Source organism: Haliaeetus leucocephalus, unplaced genomic scaffold, assembly GCF_000737465.1.
Source record: "Haliaeetus leucocephalus isolate CR32 unplaced genomic scaffold, Haliaeetus_leucocephalus-4.0 Scaffold0, whole genome shotgun sequence".
Lineage (NCBI taxonomy): Eukaryota > Metazoa > Chordata > Aves > Accipitriformes > Accipitridae > Haliaeetus > Haliaeetus leucocephalus.
The window spans coordinates 27,007,141-27,033,249 of NW_010972436.1; the positions used below are offsets into that span (position 1 = coordinate 27,007,141).

General features: G+C 47.1%; 2 protein-coding genes across 2 annotated transcripts in view; one reads left to right on the forward strand and one right to left on the reverse strand.

Annotated features, from left to right (window-relative positions):
* Nucleotides 1-3,267: 3,267 nt before the first annotated feature.
* Nucleotides 3,268-4,797, forward strand: LOC104828057 (5-beta-cholestane-3-alpha,7-alpha-diol 12-alpha-hydroxylase). The gene has a single exon (XM_010561499.1). The coding sequence runs from the start codon at nucleotides 3,268-3,270 to the stop codon at nucleotides 4,795-4,797; it is 1,530 nt and encodes a 509-aa protein (XP_010559801.1).
* A 5,692-nt stretch (nucleotides 4,798-10,489) lies between these two features.
* OBSCN (obscurin, cytoskeletal calmodulin and titin-interacting RhoGEF) overlaps nucleotides 10,490-26,109 on the reverse strand; it is a 175,955-nt gene continuing 160,335 nt past the window's right edge. Inside the window, exons 99-112 of the mRNA XM_010563262.1 lie at nucleotides 25,336-25,381; nucleotides 24,668-24,745; nucleotides 20,123-23,789; nucleotides 19,374-19,439; nucleotides 18,217-18,327; nucleotides 17,937-18,104; nucleotides 17,327-17,449; nucleotides 15,140-15,310; nucleotides 13,740-13,827; nucleotides 12,848-13,087; nucleotides 11,960-12,183; nucleotides 11,425-11,494; nucleotides 10,803-10,952; nucleotides 10,490-10,724 (exon numbers count right to left, since the gene is read on the reverse strand). Coding sequence (XP_010561564.1) covers nucleotides 10,490-10,724; nucleotides 10,803-10,952; nucleotides 11,425-11,494; nucleotides 11,960-12,183; nucleotides 12,848-13,087; nucleotides 13,740-13,827; nucleotides 15,140-15,310; nucleotides 17,327-17,449; nucleotides 17,937-18,104; nucleotides 18,217-18,327; nucleotides 19,374-19,439; nucleotides 20,123-23,789; nucleotides 24,668-24,745; nucleotides 25,336-25,381 — 5,437 coding nt within the window. The remainder of the gene's footprint in view (nucleotides 10,725-10,802; nucleotides 10,953-11,424; nucleotides 11,495-11,959; nucleotides 12,184-12,847; nucleotides 13,088-13,739; nucleotides 13,828-15,139; nucleotides 15,311-17,326; nucleotides 17,450-17,936; nucleotides 18,105-18,216; nucleotides 18,328-19,373; nucleotides 19,440-20,122; nucleotides 23,790-24,667; nucleotides 24,746-25,335; nucleotides 25,382-26,109) is intronic.

Genomic DNA, 26,109 nt, shown 5'->3' on the forward strand with positions numbered 1-26,109 from the left:
CCGTTGACCAAGTCTGGGACTAGGAGTGGATCCTTCTCAGGAAGGAGTCCAGAAAGCAAGGGGGTCTGCTCTGAACCTCGTGACTCAGCAGGAGGGCTCTCCTTGTTTTCTTCCCCGAACTGATCCCCAAATAAGTAAGGCTTAGTCCCAGTTTTGGCTGGGATAGAGTTGATTGTCTTCCTAGTAGCTGGTGCAGTGTTATGGTTTGAGTTTGCTATGAGAAGAATGTTGATAACACACTGATGTTTTCAGTTGTTGCTAAGTAATGTTTAGTCTAAAGTCAAGGATTTTTTAGCTTTTCACACTCAGCCGGCAAGAAGGCTGGAGGGGCACAAGAAGTTGGGAGGGGACACAGCCAGGGCAGCTGACCCAAACTGGCCAGAGGGGTATTCCAGACCATGTGACGTCATGCCCAGTGTATAAACTGGGGGGAGTGGGGGCAGGGGATCACTGCTGGGGGATTAACGGGGCGTCGATCGGCGGGTGGTGAGCAATCGCACTGTGCATCATTTGTATATTCCAATCCTTTTACTTTTACTGCTGTCATTTTATTAGTGTTACCGTTATCATTATTAGTTTCTTCTTTTCTGTTCTATTAAACTGTTCTTATCTCAACCCATGAGTTTTACTTCTTTTCCCGATTTTCTCCCCCATCCCACTGGGGGGCAGGGGGAGTGAGTGAGCGGCTGCGTGGTGCTTAGTTGCTGGCTGGGGTTAAACCACGACAGGCTTGTAATGTTTGCTGATGTATGATTAGCATGTGTTACACAGTTTACTGATGTAGTTTCATGCCAATTCTTGTTGTGAGCAAATATAAGTTGAGTTTTGTGAGTTAAAGGATCCCTGGTGTCATTTCACCTTAATCCTGACCTGGGAATTGGTGAACATGAGTCGTCGTCCTGAGAAATTGGGACATGACAATTTGTTTCTGTTGTAACTGGAATTATTATAAAATTCCAGTGGATTTATGCTTGTGGAAGAAGCCCACCTCCTGTCTGGAGTATGTGAGGCATTAGGGGATGAAGGAACAGCTTATCTAGATGTCATGCCCTTAAAAATGCAAACTGAAACTTATGCAGAGCTTCTGCCCCATAGATCCCAAAGGGTCTGATGGAGTAGAGCGATCCCATTACCCCTCCAGCTCGTGGTGTTGGCTGGGGAATGGATTTGCCACGCTCATCCATCAGGCCAGATACGGGTGACCAGCCTGGGGGGTGGCTTTGCTTCTCCCAGCTTTTGCCATCTGCCAGGTAGATGCGTTCAACCGGGTTCATCCCTTTGTCTTGCCAGGAGAGATAATGGGAGGAATTAGGCACCTTTAAACTGGGTTGTCTGGCCAACGGTGGGTTTCTCCATTATGATAAGCTGTTCCACACTCGGGTCTGCTGAGTTGGAAGCTGTGTCTTTCCGAGGGACGGATCCTTGGTTAGAGATCAGTTCTATCAGCAGCAAAGTTCAAACCGGTAACAACCAGTGACAAAGAGAAAAAAACCATGGGCTCAGCAGAAAAGTGATGGAGGTATTTGCCTTCCCAAAGAACCGTTTTGACAAGATAAAAAAGGTCAGCCGATGCTGTCTTTGACATAACTATTGGCTTTGCAACATCACAGAGTGAGCATGGCCTTGAACAGAAGAGCACGGCTAGCTGTTAGCCAATCCTTATTACCCAGTGTAGCTTTAAAGTTCAAAGTTATGAGTTTGCTGACCTTTATTTAAAGGTACTATTCACCCCAAATATTCTTGAACCTTAAAGGGGCCCTTTCCAGCCTGGAAACCTATTGAGCATGGGAGTTGCCTAGAATTGTACAAGTAAAATTAATAATTGAAGAGAAAATATTCATCACCTTAATTTTATTGCTAGACAAGGTTGCTGGACCAAGAAGGGCTTTGAGCTGATGTAGAAGGATGGATTTGTCTTCACTGCTGTTATTTTTCTTGCCAACATTGCTACAGTATGTTTCCAAAATGGTAAGGCTGGGAGCTTTCCTTAAAAAAAAAAAGCCCAAGTAAATATTGGCCTTCACTCCACGGGTCAGGTCACTGGGAGGGAATGTGGAAGGGGAGAGCAGCTGGGAAGCAAAAACTAAGATGAAGATTGTGATGCTGTACACAGGAGGGCTCGTGGGACTGTGTAAAACTTCTTATAATGGGATGCTCAGGGGAAGGGCAAAGGTGGGGGAAATAAGGGAGGGTATAAAAGGGTCTGGTTGTGCATAAGCAGCGTGCCCTGCGCCTGCTCGTGGCAGTCTGTCCTATCGCCTTATTAAATACTTTTTCATAAGTCTCTTTAATCATAAAGTCATAGCACAGGATGGGGCACAAGGTCCCTGGCATTGTCCCCAAACCCCATCTGGAGAGTGGGGAGCAGGAGATACCGAGAAGCAGAAGCGAAAATGGATAAAACTGCTGGGTACAGGGGTGGGAGCAGGAGGGCAGAGGGTCGGGGATTGCTCCGCTGGCTGGAGGGGACACGACAGAATTGCTGCTGCCAAGCATCGGGTGTGCAGGCATCGGCACAGAAGAAAGTGCTGTCGTCCATCTGGGCGCCGCTGCTCTCCAGCTAGGAGGTGGGTTTGGCCATTTGCAGACTCCGGATTCATCTGGTGCAAAGCAAATGCAACTGATTCAGACCCTCGTTGCTCGCGGGGGAAGCTGACCTGCTTTGCTTTGCCCTCGTGTGGGTTAGCAGTGGTTGCTCTGCTCATTGGCAAAGCGCTTATGGGGCACTGTGAGTTGGAGAATGTCAAAATGTTGGAGACCTTTCCTTCTCTTGGCTTGTGAGACCAAATTAGCTCAGTTGTAAACCCCTTCACTCTGTCCTGAGCTCACTTCCAGTAGCATTTCCAACATCCAGTCTTCCTCTCATTTTTTCAGCCTGCAGTGCGTGTCCATAGCCTGGTCTTAAAGGTAGAAATCACTGAGTGAAATTCTCTGAACCCTCTTTTTCAAAAACTGGGCTCCATGCAGCCTAGAAAAGGGAATTAGCTTAAGATGCTGCAGAGCACACTGCAAAACCCATCTGCTGCACACAGCAGCCCGGTAACTCTAACGTGATTACGGCGTACCTTCCACCTTAAAAATCTGTCTGTTCATCAAGGGAGAAGTACACACTGGAGCATTCCACAGGGGAAAGGCAAACACTTGCTGCCAATGGGGACAGAGGCTGACAGCTGTGCATCTGCGTATCAGTTGCTGGATGGGAATAAAAAGCACATTCCTGCCCCAATCTAGTTCTAGTCCGAGCTCCCGGACGGGTGCAGAGCTCTCATGGCGCTCTGGGTGGTTCTCTGTACCTTGATAGCATCGCTGCTTGGTGAGCTCTATCTCCTGGGCATGTTTCGGAGACGGAGACCCGATGAGCCGCCTCTGGACAAAGGTACCATTCCCTGGCTGGGTTACATGCTGGATTTCAGAAAGGACAGTTCAGAGTTTCTCAAAAGGATGCAGAGAAAACACGGGGATATTTTCACGGTGCTGATCGGAGGCTATTACTTCACCTTTGTGATGGACCCCTTCTGCTTCGGAGCCATCACGAAGGAATCACGATCTAAACTAGACTTCAGGACTTTTGCATCTAAACTGGTCCAGCAAGTTTTTGGCTACAAGCCCATCGAAGCCAACCATAGCATAATTCATGCGTCGAGCACGAAGCATCTGATGGGAGACGGACTCACTGTCATGACACAAGCCACCCTGGAGAACTTTCAGAAGCTGATGTTTTTCAATCTGAGCTCGGGAGAGGAGAAGCGAGTGTGGCAAGAGGACAGCCTCTTCCACTACTGCTACAACATCGTCTTCAGAGCCGGGTACCTGGCTCTGTATGGCAGTGAGCCACACCAAGGGGCAGATAACAAGGAGAAAGCTATTGAGCAAGATTGCATCCACTCCAACCAGCTGTTCTATGAGTTTCGGAAGTACGACCGGCTCTTCCCTCGCCTGGCCAGTTCTGTGTTACCTCCCAAGGAAAAAAGAGAAGCTGAACGGCTGAAGAGGCTATTCTGGAGCACACTGGCCGTGAAGAAGACCTGGCAGAAGGACAATATCAGTGGGTGGATAAGGGATCAAGAGCAGCTTCTGGCAGAAAACGGTGTCCCCGAGTATATGCGGGATCGTTTCATGTTTGTGCTCCTCTGGGCATCCCAAGGCAATACGGGCCCAACTGCCTTCTGGCTCCTTTTGTATCTAATGAAACATCCAGAAGCTATGAAGGCTCTGAAGGATGAGGTAGATAAAGTCTCAAGGGAGAACGGCCAGGAAATGAAGCCAGGCAGCCCACCAGTTAACATCACCAGGGACATGTTAAACCAGACTCCTCGTCTGGACAGTGCTCTGGAAGAGACCCTGCGGCTGGTTGCAGCCCCAATACTGGTCAGAGCTGTCCTCCAGGACACCAGCCTGAAGATGAGCAGCGGGACAGAGTACACTCTCCGCAAAGGAGACAGGGTGGCTCTGTTCCCGCACATGTCTGTGCAGATGAACCCAGAAATTCACCCCGATCCTCACGAATTTAAGTACGACCGCTTCATAAACCCAGACGGCACCAAGAAAGATTTCTACAAAAATGGGAAGAGGCTGAAATACTTCAACATGCCTTGGGGGGCAGGAGTATCCATCTGTCCTGGGCGTTTCTTCGCTACCGCTGAAATGAAACTGTTTGTGTTCTTGATGCTGAGTTACTATGACCTGGAGCTGGTCAATAGAGAAGAGGAGATCCCGGCGATAGACGTCAGCCGCTGGGGATTTGGGACGATGCACCCTGTTCGCGACGTTCGGTTCAGATACCGGCTACGCTTTTAATTTGGGAAGTCCTTGTTGCATTGCTTGTTCCGCTGTTATCTTTGAAATACGTTGTGTGATCTCATGGTTGTCAGATCTGTGCAGGCACCAACATTGATATGATCTTGTTTGCTTAACCATTATCATGGCTTTGCTCTTTATGTCCTTCACATGTATTGCTGCTCTGCATCTCTGGTTATTGTGGTGTTGGGTTATCTGATAAAAGCTCACCTGCATACCCACAAAGGAGCGCAGAGACACAAATAGTACCCTGCCAGCCTACTTCCAGACCCATCGCAGGGGCCGTCAGCCCATCTGCACAAGCCCAGAGGAGCACAGGGGCATATTGGCAGGTGGGAATCCAAATTAAGGACTTCCAAGGAACGAGCGTTTTGTCCGGGTCCCTCCCAGGACTGTCCCAGCAGAACCATCAGCCCAACAGTCCCGGTGTGAGACCGATGGAGATGTGTCATTGGGAGCAGAAATCTGGATCACCATCTGCGCTAAGGGGGATCGCTGTCGAGGGAGGGGGGATATCTTATGGCGTGCAGGGGAAGAGCGTTTTGGGATTGCACAGGATTTATGGTGGGATGGTTAGGGGAGGAACCAAAGGTGGGAAAAAGGAGGGGTTTAGGTGATTTGGGGAGAAAAATAGAGGGGTAAGCGGATAAAAAGGGCTGGGGGGGTGTAAATAGGCAGCTGGTCCAGACACTTGTCTGGTCACACCCTGCACCTGATGAGCACAGTCTGTCCTATTGTCTTATTAAATTCCTTTCCTTAAATTCAAGACCATGCGTCCGTGGTGCCGGCAGCTGGCACCAGTGTGCAAGCGGGTGTGCAAGCAAAGATCAGGCCAGATGAGCTGGCAAATAAGTGAGGTGGCCTTGGAGCCTGGGGGTGAGCCCGGCTGCACGCCAGCATTGGGACTGCATTATTTTGTTATCAGCTCCTTACCGACTGTCGTGGTTTAACTCTATCCCAGCCAAAACCAGCACACTGGCACATTTATTTTCCACATGGAGTAGCATTAGCAGGATGGAATCAGCTCATAGTAAACACCCGAAAGGTCAGAGAACAACAAATGTCCTCTCCAGAGATGTAGGAATTTCCTCGTTGTTTTCAAATTGTTTTGTCTATAGTCCCCTTCCTGTATCTGATGAGATCCCCAAAGGGGGCAGAGGTGGGATGTACTGAGCAAGGACAGGAACAGCTCCTTCCCACTTCACGTTTAAGAAAAGGACGGGTCTTGCCAATCTCATTGACCGTGCAGTGGGAGGAGAAGGGAGTTGCAAACACCACTAATAACGTACAGTAGCATTTTTATAGATCTATGCGAGTTAGGCATGCATGGGGTCACCTGCCTTTCCGGGGCTGCAGGAGGTTGTGCATTCAAGCCCTGTGTCTTCTGTACAGTTTCTGGGGATTAAAAAAAGCTGTCTGTGTGTGTTTGGATTCAACCCACCGACTGTAACACGGCTGGAGCATGGGTACATACAGCTGAGCCAGGATCCCCTGCAGCACCAAACCAGCTCCCTGCTTTAACCCAAATCATTGCCTAAGCCCAGAAATTTTGGACTCTGCCTGCTGGCTGGGAATAGGTCTCCCCTCCTGCAAGGGGATGGCTGTCCGGGCTGCAGTGCTTGAGCCTCGGTGAGGGGGGGTAAGCTCCTGGCATCCTGACGGTCCTCTTCGAGCCCCATGGGCTGATGGTATTCCCCAACCTCTGCAAAGATGCAGGGAGGCTATAAGGAATGGGATGGGGTGATGGGAAAGGGCTAGAAAACTAAAGTGGGGCATGAGAAAACAACCTCAATCCTTACGGGCTACAGCCACTGCGACCTTATGAGCCCCCAAACATCTCTGGTTTATCCACTGGATCCAATGCAGGATAAAACTTTGCTCTACAAGCTCTGCTTTGCCTTTTTTTTTTTCCCCTTCAATAATTCAGGGCTCTGACAAAATCAGTCTTTACAGAAGTTAAATCACAGCCTTACCTGTGCAGAGGACAGTGAATCGATTTTAACGCTGATGCTAACCTTGGACTTTGGAGATTATGTATGACCGAGGAATGAATCTCAAACATTTTCACGTGTGTCCAAACATCAAAGCCAGATTCGGCTTTGTTCTGCAAAGGACAGGGTTATGTTGTAACTGGATGTTGAGGGCAAACTATCCCGTTATTGCCAGACAGGGCATTAGCCCAGACCTTGCGGTGGTGGAAGTTCAGGCAGAAACTGTCAAGCAGCTGTGGCAGAGCCAAGGAAAACCAAACTACCTGTAACTGCACAAGGCTTGACTCTGACGGTTAATATTCCCATTAACAATTCCAGCACCTTTTCATGACCTCCATGTTCCCTCTATGGCTCTCACCTCTTTTTTGTCATGCGCGGGTTCATTTCTTTGCTCTGCTACCAAGAATTAAGCTGGAGCTCTTCCCACATCCCAGCCAATGGCTTGATCTTTGGAAGCTCCAAACCATGCCCAGGAATGCCTCGGGATAGCTGAGCCAGGTCAGAGCCGTAGTGACTTGCTGGCCAAGAGATGTCCTCACTCCAAGGCTCTAGCAAGAGGATTTTTTCTGTGGATGTTTCGCATGAAGGTTGTTCGCTGTTAATGCACAGTGTATGTTTGCGGTTATCACCTGTAGGGACTCCAGGTCAGAGTTGAGGGGTGAGGGACAGGTGCTGCACAAACATGGACTGGGCTCAGGAAAAGGATATAAAAATAAGGACAATGACAATGATTCAGCAGAAAAATCTGGCCTTACTTCCTTGTCAGAATGGTTTATTTAACCAAACAGTATTGAGTCTATAAAAGACATCAGACATGCTCAAATGCATGCAGTTGTGAGAAGCAAAAAAAAAAAAAAATTAAAAAAAAAAAAAAATCACTTAATTTGAGTCATATACGGAAGAGTGTGAAAGCTCAAAATGAGTTAATCTGCAATTAAGTTTATGCTTAGATGGGTTGTCCCCTGGCACTGAGCTTTCCATCCCAAATGTACCAGCAAGAGTAAAGAACTAGCCTGTGCCAACAGAAGCCTTACTGGATTTGTAAAAGAAGTTAAATTGGAAGGAATCCAGAGTCTTGAAAAGTTTACTGGGGGCAGACCTCATGGCAGTGTCTTTCTCGTGTACTCCTCTATCCCCCAAGAGAACGGAGCATGGAGTCTGGCCCTAAACCCTTGGTTTTCTCTTCTCTAGTGCATAGTGAAGACAATATTACTTTGACATCCAAAGCTTTACAATCTACTGAGTCAGTGTCTGTTCTCCACAGCACAGTGAAAGCCCCTCTGCTCTCCATTACAATTCCTGCTCTACACGCTGTGCAAGGGAAGGAGTCATGATACTGCACGCTTCAGGTTTGGAACAATATGGGTTAAACATGTTGGAAAAGACCACCCCTGGTTAAACAGCGTCACTTCTAGTATTAAGCTGTAATGGATTAGGAACTGTTTTCCCGCTCTCGTTCCTCTAAGCACAGCCAGATATGGCTCTGAGAAAGCCTCCGTTTACTGCTGCTTGTAAGGAAAACTGAAGAAACTCAGCGGAACCAACAGATACATCATACACTTCAGAGAAACTCAAAGGAACACTGAGGTTAGAAGTACAAAGCAATGACACAGCTAACACCATCCATTGCAAAGGAAAGCAGATTCCAAAGGAGAAGGAGGAACATGAAAGTTCAGGGGTTTTTTTAAGAATGAAAACACACAGCATTTGCCGGTGATGCTGCTGCCACATCTCCTGGTAGATGTGCCCGTACGCTCCCCAGAGAAGAGCAGCCTGGCTTCAAAGTGGCAAAGTCTCTTAGTGGTAAAACATCGGCATGTGACAAGGTTGTGGTCACTATTGCGTTTGCTGCCTTTACTGTCCGGTGGCCAAGTTATTCCCACAAGTCATAAAAGATGCAGAAATACCCTGTTCCAAGCAGCACACACTGATACAAATGCGGTGGAGCCAGGCAGAACGGGGGAGTGTTTTTGATGAGGAGCAAAGCAAGGCTGTGATGAACCACTCATACCACACCTCTCGGCTTGAGTGTGCTCAGAAAAGGCTTTCTGCACCAGCCTGTTTTAGCCCCGCTTGTGGGGCAAGCTATACAACCAAATGCTCCGTGTGCCAGCATCCTGGCCATAGGGAACATCTTTCCTAGAGATGCCCATACAGCAAGTCACAGCTTGGTTTTTTCAAGAGTTGTTTTGTTATGTTTGTTCTTTAACACGTTTTTAAGATAATTGATGCGGATACATTCAGACAGGTGAGGGGTAACTGTAAGATCCTATGTGATGGGTAACTGTCATCTAGGTCTAATGGGAGACTTCAGATACATGCCCCAAAACCCAAGTTTTGTGGTGTTTTCAAACCTTGAAACCTTTGAGGAGCTTGGTCAGCTCTGCAGATGTGGCAGTGCAGATGCCCATGGAGAGCTAGTGACCCTCCATGGAGCCACACAGCTCATTGAGCGGTGGACTGGGCTCTAAGAGAGCAGGAGCTGGGCTGCCCAAGTGGAGCAGCATACGCAGGGTCAACATGGGCTGCAGGGAGAACAGTAACTCTTCTCAAAGCTAAGCAAGCTATGGCCTCCTGCAGGAATAGGATGTGCAATTTATCAGTTACTGGAAAACCCCATTGCTGTTACTCTTCCCATATACACCTTGTGGTACAGAGTTGAGCTATGAGGCTGCTTTCACGGGGACTCTCGTTGTTTCTTGTGACTTGGGCTGGAAGGAGCTTCCTCACAGAGTATGAAAAGCCCTGGTTAAAAAATCTCCTCTGTGGTACCACTGTCACACATGTAACACACACCTCCTTCCTTTGCAGCCTCTTGTTGCTCCACAGCTAGAAGAACCCTCCTCTAGCCCCGTGCTTAATCTTGGGTCAAGAACTTGGCCAGGTAAGCGACGTGCTGAGCCTGGCTGCCAATGGATGCTGGCAGAGTCCCACCACTCCGGCCTTGTGTCTGGCACTTGGCAAAGACATAGGACCACAGGACAAGTCAGGTTGGGAGGGAGCGTGGGAGGTCTCTAAACTAACCTTCTGCTCAAAGCAAGGTCAGCTGTCGGCTCAGGCCAGGTTGCTCAGGGCTTTATCTAGTCAGACCTCTACACCCAAAGCCTGGAGATACATTGCTGTCTAATATCAGCTCCCCAAAAGTGCTTCACACTTCCCTATTTTCCCTTCATAACTGGTCATTGAATTCTTTTGGACTGGAGGCAGGTGAGAAACCCACCAGTCACTCAGACCTTGCTGCGGTGGTCACTGTGGGATGAGCAGTGCAGTAACATCTGGAAGTGTGTCTGGTTATCACGTCCTGGGGCCAGGGGCAGAGAACAGTGCCCGGCATTTGCATGCATGGAGTCTTTCTGACCTCAGGGAAGGATTTGCAAAAATGCTTGGGGCTGGTAGCTAGTCCTGTTCAGAAATGGCTACGCAAATCTCTCCTGGTTCTTCCAGGAAGGGTGCAGCCAAGTGACACACATACTGTCAAGTTACCGTTAGTCAGCTGAGCCATGTTAGGTCTATATTTCTGTTCTTACCTTGTGGCAATGCACATAATATGGATTAATTTGCTCAGTTACGCTAAATTGCATTCAGGGAGAACAGTTACCCCAGCTCAGCTGATGCACAGCAACTTGGCAGGACTATTTGGTACCAAAAACTCAGTGCAGACGGGGCGAGGGAGACAAATCATGTCTGTCGCCGCATCCACGTCACTGTGCAATCATGAGGCCGTACTTGGAGCACAGCAGGCCCCTTTTCTTTTCCCGTTCGGTGAGGAAATTCCTCAGTTTGGTGGTGGGGAAGGTAACCAGGGCTTGCTGCCTGTTGTCTAAACCTGTCTCCTGGAGCCACGGGCTCTGAAGGCACTCCGAGGCTGACGGCCTTCCCCTAGAACAGACAAAGGTGAGAAGATCAGTCGGGGATCCGTGCTGGTGAGGAGGATCCCTGCAAATGGAGAGAAAAAAGGGGCAATAGCCACGATCTGCATCAACTGTGCTATTGGGAGAGCAGACACCATCTTACCAGGGGTTTGCACACAGCGTACTCTGGAGAAAGGACACCGCTCCCCCGGAGAGACCCGCGTAGCACCGTGTGAGCTTCACTTTACCCCTCCTGGTTGTTCTCAGAAACTCGCAGGCTACGTCGGAGCTGATGGGGTAGTTGGCACTCAACCTGCCCCAAAAGAAGAGAATTGATCAGTGTGAAGGGCATCGCTCAGGTTGATCCTTCACCCAGGAATTCCCACTCAGCAGTGAGAGGAGGGTCACGACGGTGCACAGAAATATCATATGGGAAAACAAAACCTCAAAGGCCGCTATTCTTCAGCGGGTTTCATGACTTTGGCTGCTTTTCCACTTGGTGTAATTTGAATTTTCTTGGTAAAGTTGGGGCTTTTCAGATGAGGCTGAGTGAGAAACACCAGCAGCTGCCTCCTTACTCTATGTGGAGACATCGCTGGGACTGGGCATCCTTGGATGGTGCAGCCAGCTCCGTACCATCCATCCCACAGCCTTTTGCAACATTGCCGAGGGGAGGGGGCACAAATGAGGTTAACTCTCTGAGTCAATGCATCTCCCCTGGTTGATGACTCTGAAATTGTACTTCTAAAGCTGCTCGTAGGGCAGGGAATGGCAGACTGACTTACATGATGAAAGCCGTGATTCCGACGGACCAGATATCAGTTTGCGGGAGGGCTCCTTGCTCTGTCAGCAGTTCTGGAGCTAGAAAAGCAAACTGGTGTGAGCCAAGCTCCCCTCCAATGCACTGAGACCAGCACAAAAGTAGTGGGTACTTTCCTGCTTTGCTACCTTCCCAAGAGTGAAGAAGAAAAAGCTTCTAGTACAGGGAGCTGGTTGAGGTAAGACACCCCCGTGGGTGATGACTGCAATGAAACCTGGAGAACATCAGGCCAAATGGCAATAATACTATATCCCTGAGCTCTGGACACGTGGATGCCAGGCAGAGTGGTGTTGGCCATGACCTCTGGCTTTGTCCTTTGTGGTCTGCAAGTGGGACGGCTGCCACCACTGGCTGTTCCCGCAAACTCACACTGTTACTGTAAAGGGGACACTTTGCTTGCTGGGGCCAACTGCTGCCTTGACCAATGGCTCTGTCTGTCTTTCTGTTTACCACACATTGCATACAAAGCCAAGGTTGCTGTGGCTGAACTCTGTACTCACCCATGGTTTCAACATAGTCCATGCACTTGTCCATGGTAATAACTTTGTCTTGTGTGTAGAACTGTGCATTGCCAAAATCCAGGAGTTTCAGCAGGTTGGGCTCAGTGATGATCATGTTTTCAGACCTGAGATCCAAGTGCAGGATGTTGTGTGCGTGGAGGTACTCCGTGGCACTGAGGATCTGCCACAAGTAGTCTCGAACCTCCACTTCGGAGTATGATGTCCTGGTAGAAGAAAGGGAATAGAAACCAGAGGTGTCCTTTCTGCATGCCCAAGAGTGCCATTCAATACCCACTGTCATCCTCCCCTGGATGTCTAATCCCATGAGGCCCTTGAGAGTCAAGAAGAAGCAACCCTATTCATTTAGCAAATCTATTGTATATGGAGAGGCTGGTCCATACTGTGAGTCAGGTTTACAGATGCAAGAAGTTCAGGAGGTTGTAGAGCTGCACGGCAGAGAAAGCAGTGGTTGTGCAGAAATCAAAATGCAGATTTGATGCCCACCGTTCCCTCTCTTTTAATCAGAGGATTTCAGCAGATCCATTTTCTGCCATTGTGAGAAACTATGTGGAGGAGAAATGAGGCTTCCTGAACCACAATAATCTCCTTGTTATGGGAGAGAGGGTTTCATATCAACACCTGTAGACTGCTTTCAACATCTCAACTGGGTGGCCCTGAATTGTCCCCTACCCCAACCTTGTAGGGAACTTAAGTAATTTCACTACGTCACATGAAGTTGCAGAACTAGCGCATCGCAAATCCCACGTGCAATGACAGCACGCTGGCCCAGATGGAGAGAAATGATCCAGTTTGTCAGGGGAAAGCAATAGGTGTTTTGCTCCCTAGAGCAGCCCTGACTGGAAACCCCTTCCCTCCACTTGTTATTACCGTAATGCCAAAGAGTGGAGTAGCTCTGGTCCCACGCACATCTCCTGGATCAGCACTAAGTGCCGTGGGCTGACGTAGGCTCCCTTCAGCTGAGCTATGTTTGTGTGATGAAGCTTCCTCAGGACTTGGTACTCCAGGAGCACAGTTTGCTTGTCCTCTTGCCAGTAAGGGATAATTTTAGCAGCTAAAGTCTTGCCGCTTACTTTTTCCCTGCACTGTCGGACGATGCTGAAACGACCCCTGGTACAAAGGAACACAAAGGCACGTTAAGCTTCTCTGCTACTCCTGGAAGAGCCAGAAGCTTCTGTTCTTTAAAACCACCAGGATCCCATGCTGTGTTTTTCATCCATGCCCGATGTGGAGTTAATGCATCTATTGTCACAGTTTGCACATCCTCCTGTGTCTCTAAATTGTACAGTCACTTTAAACTGCAGGAGCGAGAGCTTAACTCCTTTGGGGAGAGAGAAGGCGGCTCATCCTGTCTCGAGCAAGAGAACTACCACCCCGTTGGCAACAGAAGTCGGTGCCTGTCTTGTAGGCAGAGAAAGTGGGATCCCAACCCCCTGCCTGTAACTGGTAGCTGCAAAAGGTGATGAAGCGATGAGAGGAGCCTTTGTGAGCCCTCGGCTCACTTCACAATATACTAAGGGGCTGTCCTGGTGCCCAGCACAGACCCTTTTGCTCTCCCAGAAAATCCACACCTGAATCCTACCAAACCAAGTGAAGATCACTCAGCCAGTGATCTCAGGTTTATATGTATTGCTGTGGAGGCGATTTCAACAAAACACCGTGATGTTGCATGAGCAGTGCATTTATAAAAGTGACTTTTCTAAACTCCAGCCACACGCGGTATTTCCCTCTGTCTGGTTGAGTGCTCTGGTGGATTCATTACCTTTTGATCTCTGTTTGGAAGGCGTAGGTCTGGTAGGTTGGGAAAGGCTCGGATGGTGTGATTATTTCGCTCTCTTCTTCAGTAGCAGCTGATGGGAAGTTCTGCATTGCAGCATGAAGCTCTGCAGAGAAAAAGCAACAGGGATTACATGGGAAAACACCTCTGTCTGGAAACCGGAGCCTCTCTGAGCCACCCTTCGCTGTCTATGAACAACGAGAAAGGTGACAGCAGAGCTTTCTCCAGACAAGTCTGCAGGTTGTCTCCCAGCTGTGGCACCCAAGGCTGTTTGAATGCAACAGATTCTGGACTGTCCGCCCAGTAATTCCCTGGTGTGACCACTCCAGACTCCGAGGAGGATTGTATGTTGTGTGCTGTGATATCAGTCGTCTCAGCCACTGGTTCTCACCTTCTCACATAACAAGTCATCAGGACATGGTAAGACGCTGACAAAGAATTAGAAACTTCTTTTAGTTGGGTATTTCAGGGCAGCAGCTGGAACTTGTTGCTCTGGTTGTGGCATGTTGTTGGTTCTGAGTGCTCCCTGAAATATTAAAGCATGCCTTGACACATTAAAGCATCTGCTTGGAAATGCTGGGCACAGTGAGATATGTTAATGAATCCCAGGCCAAGGGAAAGCAGAGGATTTAGGGTGAGTTAAAAATATCTCTGTGAACTGATTTTTACAGAATAATCTTCTCCACTGGGAGGAAATTCCAGTTAGACCATCCTTCCACTTCTTGGCAGAAAGGATATATTTGTTGTGTGGTTATGGATTTCTTAATTTTAAAAACATGTGAATAGTACAAAGTATTCTGACAGGTGAAGAAAATAGTAAATCGAGCTTTCTTTACTTCAGAGACAAAATACAGCTGAAAAATGCACCACAGTAGGGCGATAATTCCCAGTAGCAAACACCAGAACACATTAATTAACTACTGAACTTAGGACTGAGTCCATAACAAAGAGCACGTCCAGGGCTTTCACCAGTGGCAGATCTATACCAACAGATCGATGCCTCCAGTGACACATTAATTGTCCCAGACCTGTTTCCTCATGATCTCACATCAAAAACTGAGTGTGTTGTCAGTGGATAATCTACAGTTTCCAGATTTTTTATTATTACATTTTTATATATATTTACATATTATTTATATTTACATATTGTTATTATTTTATTATGTATTTGTTCTATATTTACACATATTCCCCTAACTGTGTCCAGAATTAGAAAATAATTTACTTTTGAATAAGAACGCCAAAGAGGAGGAAGCCCTAAACCACCCTGAGCCAAGTGGAATTGGTCTTGATTCACTTGCTCTTGACTTCTGGACCTGCATCCAAAAGGGTGCAATTGTTTTGATGCAGGAAAAACACAATGCTTTCTTGGCATTTGATCTTACCCATTTGATCCTTGCCAGTGATTTTTACTTTGGCAGATGGGTCGCTGTAAGGGCCCATTCCTGCTTTACTGGTGCAGGCTATCCTGAAGCAGTAGATAAACCCCTTGGAGAGATTTTTGGCATAGTAGCAGCAGTCAGCGATGTCAGAAGCAAGAGTCGTCCACTCCCCATCTTCACCGAGGAAAGACAGAAAAGAGATTAGAACTCATTTAAGATGGTCGCACTGGGCGTGAGGGTGTTGAGTTTTGGGGTTTTGTTGTGGGGGTTTTTTTGTCAGCTTTACTTATGTGCTGGGAATATGGAGAAACAGCAGAATCTCATAGAGTGAGGGGAAAACTGACTTGCTATGGCCAACTTTAGTGCCCGGTGCTGCTCGCTGTACATGTGCCAAAGTCATCTTCTCTGACATCAGCTGGTTTATATCTAATCAGTCCAAGGTATGGCAGTACTGTTTCAGAAGAATGGTGGAACTTTCCCATGTAGTTTCTGTTTATCTAATTCATGCCACCAATCTTCTAAAGCAAATATACACTAAGAAAGAACTCCAAACAAAAGCCTAGAAAAATCACTGTTTTTTCTCTTTTGGCCCTGTCATGGCTCCAGTTGAAACCATAAGGTGCAGGATTTCAGAACAGAACTATACACTAACACCCTCCTAGCAAACCCACTGTTTGAAACTTGGGCAGGTTTACTCAGCTTTTATGATAATTTCTCAGGGAACTGAAATTGTAGGTGTGTTATGGACTCATTATTCATGGGACTAAGGTGTGAAGTAGAAAATCAGCAGCAAACATTTAGTGATCATTCATTTTACAAGATGCTCTATCCCATACTTTGCCATTGTTGCTGTGCTCAAGGTTAAACACAACTCCCTGAGACTGCCTGAGATTAAATCCATCCTTTCATTCAGATAAACACTGGTAGAGAGCCTCAAACCATAGGAAAACCAATAATTCACCACCCAAAACAAAGGTATCAATGGCTTTGTGGGGTACAGGTTGAATTAAGGTGTGTGTATGTGTAAGAAGGAGCAGGTATAGCTTAGAAACAGAGAAAAGTGTCTGCAGAAGCAGTGTGCAAAAGCCTACTGTCAAATAACGGATAAACCAAGGAATTTTTTTCTGATGATCTTAATCCTCCTGTGTTCAGGAAAGCAGGACTTTGCATGTTCCTGCCAAATACACAGAATGCAGTGGAAGATTGTAGATGCTGTTTCCTGTTTTTCTTCCTAATTGGAACAACTTGTGTTTGTATCCTCCCCAAAGTCTTGCCTACGGTTTTGTCAAAACGAATAACAATAAAGAAAGTTGTGTTGGAGGAAAGGTGACTGACACCAGCTCCAGAGTGAAAAGGCAGAAAGCTGCTGCCCATGCTCATCCAGAAAGGAGTGCATGTGTGTTTGGAGAATTAAAAGAAGGAACATAGAGCAGTTGAATCCAAAGGGATGTGCATGTGTGACTGCAGTAGAAATTACTATCATACATAGCATTCATAGTAATAACAGCAAAAGCAGTCCCAAGAGAGATGGGCTCGGGGATTTGATTCAAAGCTCGTGCAATTAAACAAGAAAACATCCACTGATTTCATCAGGCTCTGGACCAAGCCTTGGAAGAGAACATCAAAGGGATGATGCAGTTTTGCCAAACTTTTGGCATCCTGTCCTGGCTGTTTGCCCTAAGCTTCCTGCATAATCAATGGAAAAAGAAAGCATGGCTGTTTAGCGTAGGATGAATTACCTTTTTGATAGATCATCCTTCCCCACAGACTGTACAGAAAGCCTGGGTATAGGATGATATTGTCTGCTGATGGGTGTTGCTGGGCATTATTAGTGTATAATGTTGTCAGAACTGTAATTTGAGAGACTTACTCAGGACTGCGTATCTGGCACCAGCCATCCATATTCTTCTGTAGCTGTTCACTTTTTGGTCACAGCTTCCATGCGACCTAGTTTGATTCACACTTTAAGAAAGCCTTTGTATGATTATGCATATTCCAGGCTGATTCAGCCAGCACAACATCTAACTTTTAGACGGCTAAATGATAGCTGTATGAATTTCATTCCTAACTCTAAACTAGGGACCTAAAATCAGGCTGTTTCTGCATAAAAATAAAATATCCAGCTGGTGAAGAGATCACACAAATCGAGATGTTCCCTGCAAGGCGGAAGGGCAGCATTCCACACTTTACCTTCGCTCTTGCACTGGACAGTGTAATGGACGGGGGTGTTGGTTTCCACAGGTTTCCAGACCACCTGCACTCCATCCTCGTAGACCTCCACGATGTCAGGGGGTGGAGGGCTGGGAGGAAGCTCTGTCGGGAGGAGACACAAAAACCAGTGACTGTTAGCAATAGTACTGCTGTGATACGTACCTCTACACTCAGCATTTCTCAGTTACGGATATTGTTTTTATACATATATATAAAAATGTATATGGGTTTTATATATATAAAAATAAATAAATATATATATACACACACCCCCCTAGTGGAACAGCAATTTAACCATGCCTAATTTAAACTCAGTGTTAAGATTTTGAAGTCTTGTTCTAGAACCACATGGTTACTGGAGTGGCTCTGAATCCAGGAGAGAGACTAAATAGTGAAGAAAAGGGAATAAACCCTGCAAAATACACCACGCTACCAGACAGCAAGGGCTGTGGCTGTGGACCAGAGCAGGCAAGGGAGAGGTTGTCCTCTGAACCTATCTGCAGAAATCTCACCTCACAGGTATTTACAGCTCACATTTTTGGGCAGAAGTACTTGTAATACCTACTTCTGTAACGGCTACTTCTCTTACCTGCTTTTCTTATGACGCAAGAGGTGGATGCTGAGCCCAGGGAGTTTGTGGCCACGCAGGTGTAAATACCAAAATCATCAGCATTAACAGAGAGAATAGTTAATAGCTGGAAGTTTTTGAGCGTGGCTGAGATAAGGATCCGGCTGCTGCTGTGGACAGCTATCCCATCTGAAAAGCAGAAGATAGGAGAGATAAGTACCCTGCAAATTTATACCAAGGTGTCTAAAACCCCCCTTGCACCCCCGTCCCAAAAATTAGGGACTCCCCAGAGGGATGTCACCTCGGAACCAGTTGATGTGCAGGGAGGAGTGAGCGGCCGTCCGGCACGACAGCGTCACGCACTGTCCGATGGCAGCAGCCTGATCGATGAGCTCCTCAGTGAACGAAGGTGCTGCAAAGAAGAGGAGAAGCAGTGATTCAGAGTGGCCAGGGGGGGGGGCTATGTGAAAAATAAGTGCATGCAGGTCATCAGAAAGCATTTTTAATCGGTTCAAGAAAACTTCTGCTTCATTCTCTGGCATTCCTTTGACCACCGGTTGGAGAATCCCCCGGGCGTTGAGCACACAGGTGCAGGAGCCCTGTTCAGCCCCATGGATGCAGTGTGACTGCTCATACATGGTAATCCAGATGGATCTTGGAAGGTCCATGGGGAACACCTGCATTGCCCAGCTCTGCTGGTACAGCTAAGGCAGCAGAACAGCTCAGAGGAGAGAGAGAACATGTCACAGCAAGAGTTTTCCTCTGGCCTAGCTTAAATGTGGGGGGGAAACTAAATGATGGTATTTCAAGGATGAGGGGGTGAGATCAAGACAACACAAGAAGAGAGAAGAAAAGATAAAAGATATCGAAAGAGGAAAAAAATCACAGAGCCTCAAATCTGCTGCTGTCTCCATGGGAAAGGGGGAGCTCAGGTTTTCTTCTGTGTTTCTCCAGTTTTTTTTCTCTGCAGTGCCCAGGAGCTGCCAGCCTCACACGCCTGCCCTTCCCAGTGCTTGGCTGGGCTCAGCTGAATACTGGGGCATTAACCTGACCTCAGAAAATGCTCCTGCTAGAGTCAAGGGAAAACTTGGCTGGGCAAAAGCAAGTTCAGCTTTGCTGGCACGCCCCACCATTTCTCATTTCACAGCTCTATAGCAGCACGTCTGGCCCTTACGCATGCATGCAGGATTGAAGCGCAGGAATTCACAATTCCTTGCTTCTGCCATCCCACCCTTGGATACTCCATTTATTCTCTTTCTAGCTTACATGTAGATTTTATTCCTTTGCAGTGGCTTCCTTGAATGGCTCCAATTTGGAATCAATGCCAGGTCAAGACAGTTTTAGCAAGGACATAGTCATGATGCAAACAGAGGAACTGGCCTCACGCAGCACTGTCATATTTATTAGTGACACTTCATGATAAAACTACCTAACTGATGACTTATGCAATAGCAATACCTTTCTCCTTTGGCATGAGGCTTGAGAACTTGAATGAAGAGAGTGCTGATTTCCTCTTCAGAGATCCTTCAGCCCCTGTTAACAGCTCTTTTTCTACTGCCTCACTTCCCAGCTCACCAAACTCTGTTTTGAAGAAAGGATGGGAAGTCATTCAAGGCCATCCTTCTCCCTGTGGCATCCATTTACAGCAGACAGTTCTGCTGTTCGCACATAAATAGCTCAGCAGTCACAGTTTTCCTTATTAACGAGCCTTCAGTCAACAGGGAAGGCTGTGACCGCTATTACAAACAGAATGAAGTCCTGGAAGAATGGGGCATATCTAGGGATGGCAGAGAAGAAGGGACAGATTCTGTTGTTCAGTGTCATCAACTTAGGCAGCCAGGGTGACTTCATTAACTTCTCCCAGTCACTTTAGCTTCAAAGATTTGCCATGGTCAGATGATAACTGCAGAAGAAACTGCAGCAAAGCAAGCATCATCCAGCCCCGATCTGCTTTTGTGCAAACTTAGACAGGGGAATTTAAGCCACTTCCATCAGCAGATTAACCCAGCTGACTCTGCACTAAAGTGAGCCAGTAACAGCGAGCTAGTGGTGGAGCTGAAGACAGCTAGTTTCATAACCTGACATTGACAGTTTTGCAATGACAGCCTAACCACAGCCTCAGATATGCTGGGGAAAAAGGAAAAGGCAGATTTAGCAGAGCCCAGTTATGGCAGCAAATCTGTGAAGGCACAGAATAAAATATTTACCTTCTTCTGCCTCTGGCTCAGGAGATATCTTTCCTTTCAGGATTTTTGAAATATGGGCAACAGAAGCTTTTACTTTCTTCTTCAGACTCTGCTCCACTGACTGCTCCACTGAATGAGACCTTGCATATGGCTTAAAGAGCCCCGGCTTGTTGTAGAAGGAGCTTTTCTGCTTACCACTTGAGCCCTTTTGGGGGCCATACATTTCTTTATGACTCTCTGACCCTTTCCCCATGGCTAGTAAGTTAGTTGCCTTTGAATCCTCAGATATTTCCAAATGGTTCTTCCTGTTCTTGTCCTCTGCCTCTTCTCTGATGCACAGTCTTTTATCCTTATGCAAATGTCTTGCAGGAGGTGACCTTGCCCTTTCACCAAAAGGTATAAACCGTCTACCAGTTGGTTTGGGTGGAGGCTTCCTATAGTTCATAAATTCAAATGGAAAATAGACAATGTCATACAAGTCAGAGAAATTCAAATAGGCAGGCTCTACCTCTGATATGTCAAGTTTTGGAGTTCCACTGCCAAGACTGGGCGTTTCGTCCGACAGGTCTTTGATTTTCACTAAAGAAACTTCTGGGTGTTTACCAGTGTCCTTGCTCACCGTCACTTGACTGGGTCTTTTTCCAGTGTCCAGGCTTTCTGTTGAGGAAACACTCACTTGACTAGAAGTGGGGCTCTCAAACGCTAAGTCCTCCAGATGCTCACATTCATGAGGAACCGTCTGTACTCCCTGCCCTTCCAGTACCACTGACTCCTCACTCACAACAAGATAGGGTTCTGCAAGGTCATCCAGCTCAGAGACCTCTCTTTTACCCCCTTGTACCGAAGGGAAGGAGGTGTCCATGGGCGCTTGGGTACCTAAGCCTTTGTAGAACATCTCTGTGGGAGCAGAGATGGGCTTTCTGCATTCCTCCTCACCAGAGACTGACTCTGCCCAAACATTCATCTCTTCAGAGAGGGAAACCATCTCATCCACTAAGCCCTCCAGCACGGCAGACTCCTCATCGCTGTAAAAAGAAGACCTGTGATGTGAGAGCTCCTGACTTTGATCCTTGCCGAGTGATGGTGGGACAGTTTTTCCAGCATCCCAGCTTCCACTTTCTAAGGCAACACTTCTACCCTCACCATAAACCTTTGGATATTCCTCATATTCTAGCTCATAAACTGAAGCTGGAGCAGCTTCTGGTGGTGAAGCAGTTAAGACACCCGGAGGCCCGCTCTTCAGATCAGTAGAAACTCTGCCACCGGGATGTACAACCCTGTGCTGCTCAAACACCTGAGGTCCAGCCTTGGGGACGGGAGCAGGCATAGTCTGTCCAGCTGCTCGGCTTGCACTTGCTGTCACAACAGATCTGACCTCACTGCGAAGCGGTGCCTTTGAACGTTCTTGCTTTTCCTTCTCACAGGCCGAAGGGAGGCCAGTATTTTGGGAGGACACAGTTCTAGCTCGGTGTCTGCTCTCCCGAACAGCAGGCACCGTGCCACGGCCTTCAGAAACTTTCTGGGGTTCAGTGCCCTCGATTTCAGCCTCATGGGCCAAACTGGGAACAACCTCTGTGACAGCTGAGCTTTCATTCCTCAAAACAGCAAGCCTGTCCTTGCTACGAGCTGGCCATTCCCTTTCCGCCTTCTCTGCTCCATCGGAGACCAAGGTCGGCGTTGATTTTGGTGGTGGGACTTTTGGAATGAGATGCTCTCCCTTCAGGACGGCTGATTCTGTGTCTACGTGACCAGCAGCCCTCTTGCACGCTTGGCTTTCACCATCATGGGCTGATGGTGGAGTGATTCCTGTAATACCTGGTCCTTCATCCTCCAGGACAGCTGACTTCATCTCTTTATGGGTTTTCATCTTCTGATGAGCCCCTTCATCAGCTGTGTGCAGAGCAGTTAGGGTATCTGGCCGTATGCCCACCAAGGCAGTAGTTGCTGGAACAGTTTGACCAGAAAGTTCCTGACTTTTGTCTTTACATACTGGAAGGGAATCTGTTTCTGTTTGTGGGCCTGTTAAAACAGCAGAGCTTTCATGCTCCGTGAGATCAGATTTGACAACGCTATGAGCAGAAGTCTTCTCATGCGAATGTTTCTGCCTTTTGTCTTTCCAAGGTGGAACTGGGGCTGTCCTTTGGATAAGCAAGCTCCCACCTTTTAGGTCTGGATGGACGTCGGTACTGTGAGCAGACTCCTGGGGCAGATACGCATCTCCCTTACTCGTAGGGGCCGTCTTGGAGGTGGTCTCTGGCTTTGTGAGAGTTGAAATGGACTGTTTTCCCTCCTGAAAAGCAGTGTCAGAGGCACTGCCAGGGAAAGATTTACCCTCCATGCTTTCATGTTTTTGAGCTGATGATGCAGTTACATCTGAGCCCTGGGCAGTCAGAATGGGGCTTTTGCCTTCCAAATCTTTGACTTCCTCCTCAATGTAAGTAGCTTTTGACTTCTTCAGTAAATGTTTCCTATTCTCGCTCCTATGAGGCGACACTGGAAGTCTCTCTAGCTGTTGCACAAAACCAGCTGGGCACCCATTACCCTCACATTGCGTGGAAGGAGGGGGCTGCTCTTCTGAGCAATCCTTGCTGGTTCTCCTAAAGTCCTCTTGCTTTGCAGTGTCTACAAAACATCCCTTGCCAGGCCCTGCAGAAATGTCGCAGTGGTCGCCACCTTCAGCGCAACTTTCCTGTGACAATATATCACAGTCTTCTTCCAAAATATGCTGTTCCCTCACTGATCTTGACGCTCTCAGCCTGTAGTCATCCAGGGAACGGCTTCGGCTCCCACCAGCGATGGCAGGATGTGGTGGTTTCCTTGCAGTGTCAAATGAAGCTGATTTGGTCAAGGAACCAAGCAGACTTTCCCTGTGATCATCTCCATAGTCAGACTTTCCTTCTTCTTCTTCCAGTTCAAACTGCTCTAGGAGGGGTTCACGGAGACCACTGAGGGGCACCTTTGAATATCCAGCTTTCCGGAAAGTTCTTCTGGCTCTGTCCAGGTGCCTTCTGAACTCCCTGCCTGGTGAGGAAGGCCCCCTGGCAGGTAGCTCAGCTGCTTGGCTGTAGAAAGTGCTTTTAATGACACTCTGTCTAGGGACACAGACAGGTGGCTTTTCTGTCCCATCCCCAGCCTTTTCAATTCTGTCCTTATCAGATAAAAATACATCTGGTTTTTCCTTCTGACATAGATTGGATGTGCTTTCCGTGGAAGTCCTCACTGATGAAGGCTCAGCAGCACCACTTCTTTGGGACTGCTCTGCTCCTTCATCTTGAAGTCTGGGAAGGAGCCCTTCTTCTTTCTCCTTTAAGATACTTGCCATGAGCTCTTTACTTTCTGTAGGTGATTTGTCCCCCACCTCACCTTTCATTGAAGCATACTTCCTCCTCATGGGTTTTACTGGAGGGACAGAGATTTTGGTTTGCTTCTCTTCTCTTGCATGTTTTGGAGGCTCCTGGTGGCTTGGTGCATCAAATATGGACAAGTGCAGTTCGGGTGTAGAGCCAAAGTGCCTCTTCGTGGGGAAGTGCGAGTTCTCATTGTCTGAAGAGGAGCCGCTGGTACTGGATGAAGTGCTTTCGTCAATAAGATGTCGGGAGATGGCCAGGGAGGTGTTGTCATGAGTCCTTTCTAGGATTTCTGGGATAGATCGCATTACCAGTATGGATTTATAGCACATCAGAGACCGCTGAAGAGCAAAACAAAATACAGCACAATCAGATGGAAACGTGGTGGGAGTATGGTAAAGCAAGCATGCCAAAATGAACTTCTGCACTCTTAAATACCACACATACTAGTTTAATAACACATTGCCACCCTTTTGTACATATCGTCAATCCAGGCTGCATTTGCTCTCCGAGTCTTCCTCTTCTCTCATTCACAGAGTTGAAACTATATTGACTTCAGGGGACGTACTTGCTGTTGTGAACGGGGAAGCAGGACCCTGCTTGAGACTTTCAAAGATAATCTGGCCACTCAAAGCAAATGGAAAAGGAGTTTTTAACAGAACACATCAGATGAGACCCTACCTGGAGTAAATGGCCTTAAATCCGTCAATTGCAGTAGAACCTACAGTGACTTAAGCCAAGAGAAGAACTACCATACTGTAGGAGGTAGGATTCATCTGCTCTAAATTCTGCCATGTGAGACATCTCAGTTGAAGTTGAGCAGCTGGCCTCCCCTTACAGCCAACAGAGAGAAACAGGCATCTTCAGGAGGCAATCATTCTGATTATTTTAGAGAACTTTGGGAAATGAGGAATCTTCTGGGGACCTGTCTATAATTCAGTACCAATTGCAAAGGCAGCTAAGCATACCTAACTTAGACACAACCGTGCATCTTACAGGCACCTGCATTAGACCAGATGATTTCCAGGCAGTAAAAGTCTAGATAATTTATTTCTGCCCCATCCATTGACCACTCTCTCCTGTGCTTACTCCCCATTCATAGCCAAGCTAAGATCTCTGCTGTGCTTGCTGTCCTAGCCCAACAGACTTGAAAAGATGGAAACGTAATTAAAATATATATGTAACTAAAAAGAACCAGCATAGATTAAGACCAACTCACCTGCCACTTGCTCCGAGCCACGATGAATTTGAGCTGCTTGGTATTAATGAAATGAGCTGCTTCGAGGGGGGGATTATGCTGCCAGGTGGAATGAGAGAAAAATCATTGGTTAAAAAATCCTGACTTCAGTTTCTGAGAAGGTTTTTTTGTTTTGGTTTGGTTTTTTTTTTAGGATTCCCTCCTTCCAGAATTGTTTAATTTAGGAAAGTTACAATAAAGCAAATGCTACAATCCCCTCATGACTAACTTGTAGACTTTCTCAGCTTTTCAATGACAAAAGCAAGCCCTGTTCAATGCATGTCATTAAATTTGGGGGGTTTTTTTTTGCTAATTTTTAGCTCTTCTCCTTAGCGATTTAAGACATTGGAATATAAACCATATCTTTGCTTTGCAAAGCCACAGTTTCCTTTCTATACAGACATGTTATATCTGCTTATGTCAGCAGTAATGTTTATCTTTTGAAAGAAAGACATTTCGGCATGTAAACACCAATGTGTCTCCTCTTTCTGGAGATCCATGCCTGAGCTTCTCTGCAGGACAGAAAGTAGGAGACCAAGAATAAAAATAAACCAGCAAATAGTATCAAGCAGCTTTAAGAGCTGCCCCTCCAAAGGTCTTTTCCAACCTCAATATTTTTAATGACTAATAAGGAACCAGGACAAACTTACCATGAACCACTGGTGGGAAAGACAGTCCGAAGCACTAGGCCTGGCTCTGATAAGAGAAAAGATCAACATTTTAGTAGCAAGTCACTTCCAACAGCAACCGCAAGATCTTCCTGAAGTTGCCTGCTTCACGTGGACACATGCATGCACTTTTGTTTATGTCCTTAGGCTGCTGTTTTAGAGCTGAGAAGCCAAACAGACAGACGGAAGCTTTTAGCCCAAGGTTTCCTTCCCTTGAGGTGAAACAATCTTCCTTTTTCAGTCTGAGACTCCCTGTAGATCCTCAGGAAGACCCCATGACACTCTGCAGGAAGCCTGTTCAAGAGGGTCGAAAGCAGCCCTAAGAGTGACTTTGACTCTTTAGGTGGCCAGAGCAAAAATATCTTTGGCAGCAGGAAGAAAGAATAGAAATGAAATTAAAAAACAAGCGCCTGCAAACATGCCTTCAAGCTGCCTTTTGTACTTGAAATTGTGTAATAAATGTGGTTAATATTATTTAATTCTCGCATAACTCCCTCTATACTTGCTCTTCCCACTTCTCTATGTCATTTCAGAAACTCATCTGCCTGGACAAGTCAGGGAGTAAGAACATCACCATACCAGAAACAGGCCAATCTGGCAAATTGCCAAGTTGTGTTTTAGGTAGTGGGGAATAATAAAGAAGAATTAGGGTATAACGCACCACATCTCACTCAGCTTTCTACTTTTCAAAACGACTGCAGCTCTGACAAGCTGAGATCTGCCTGCTGAGACACCAACATCTTTGCACACTGGCTG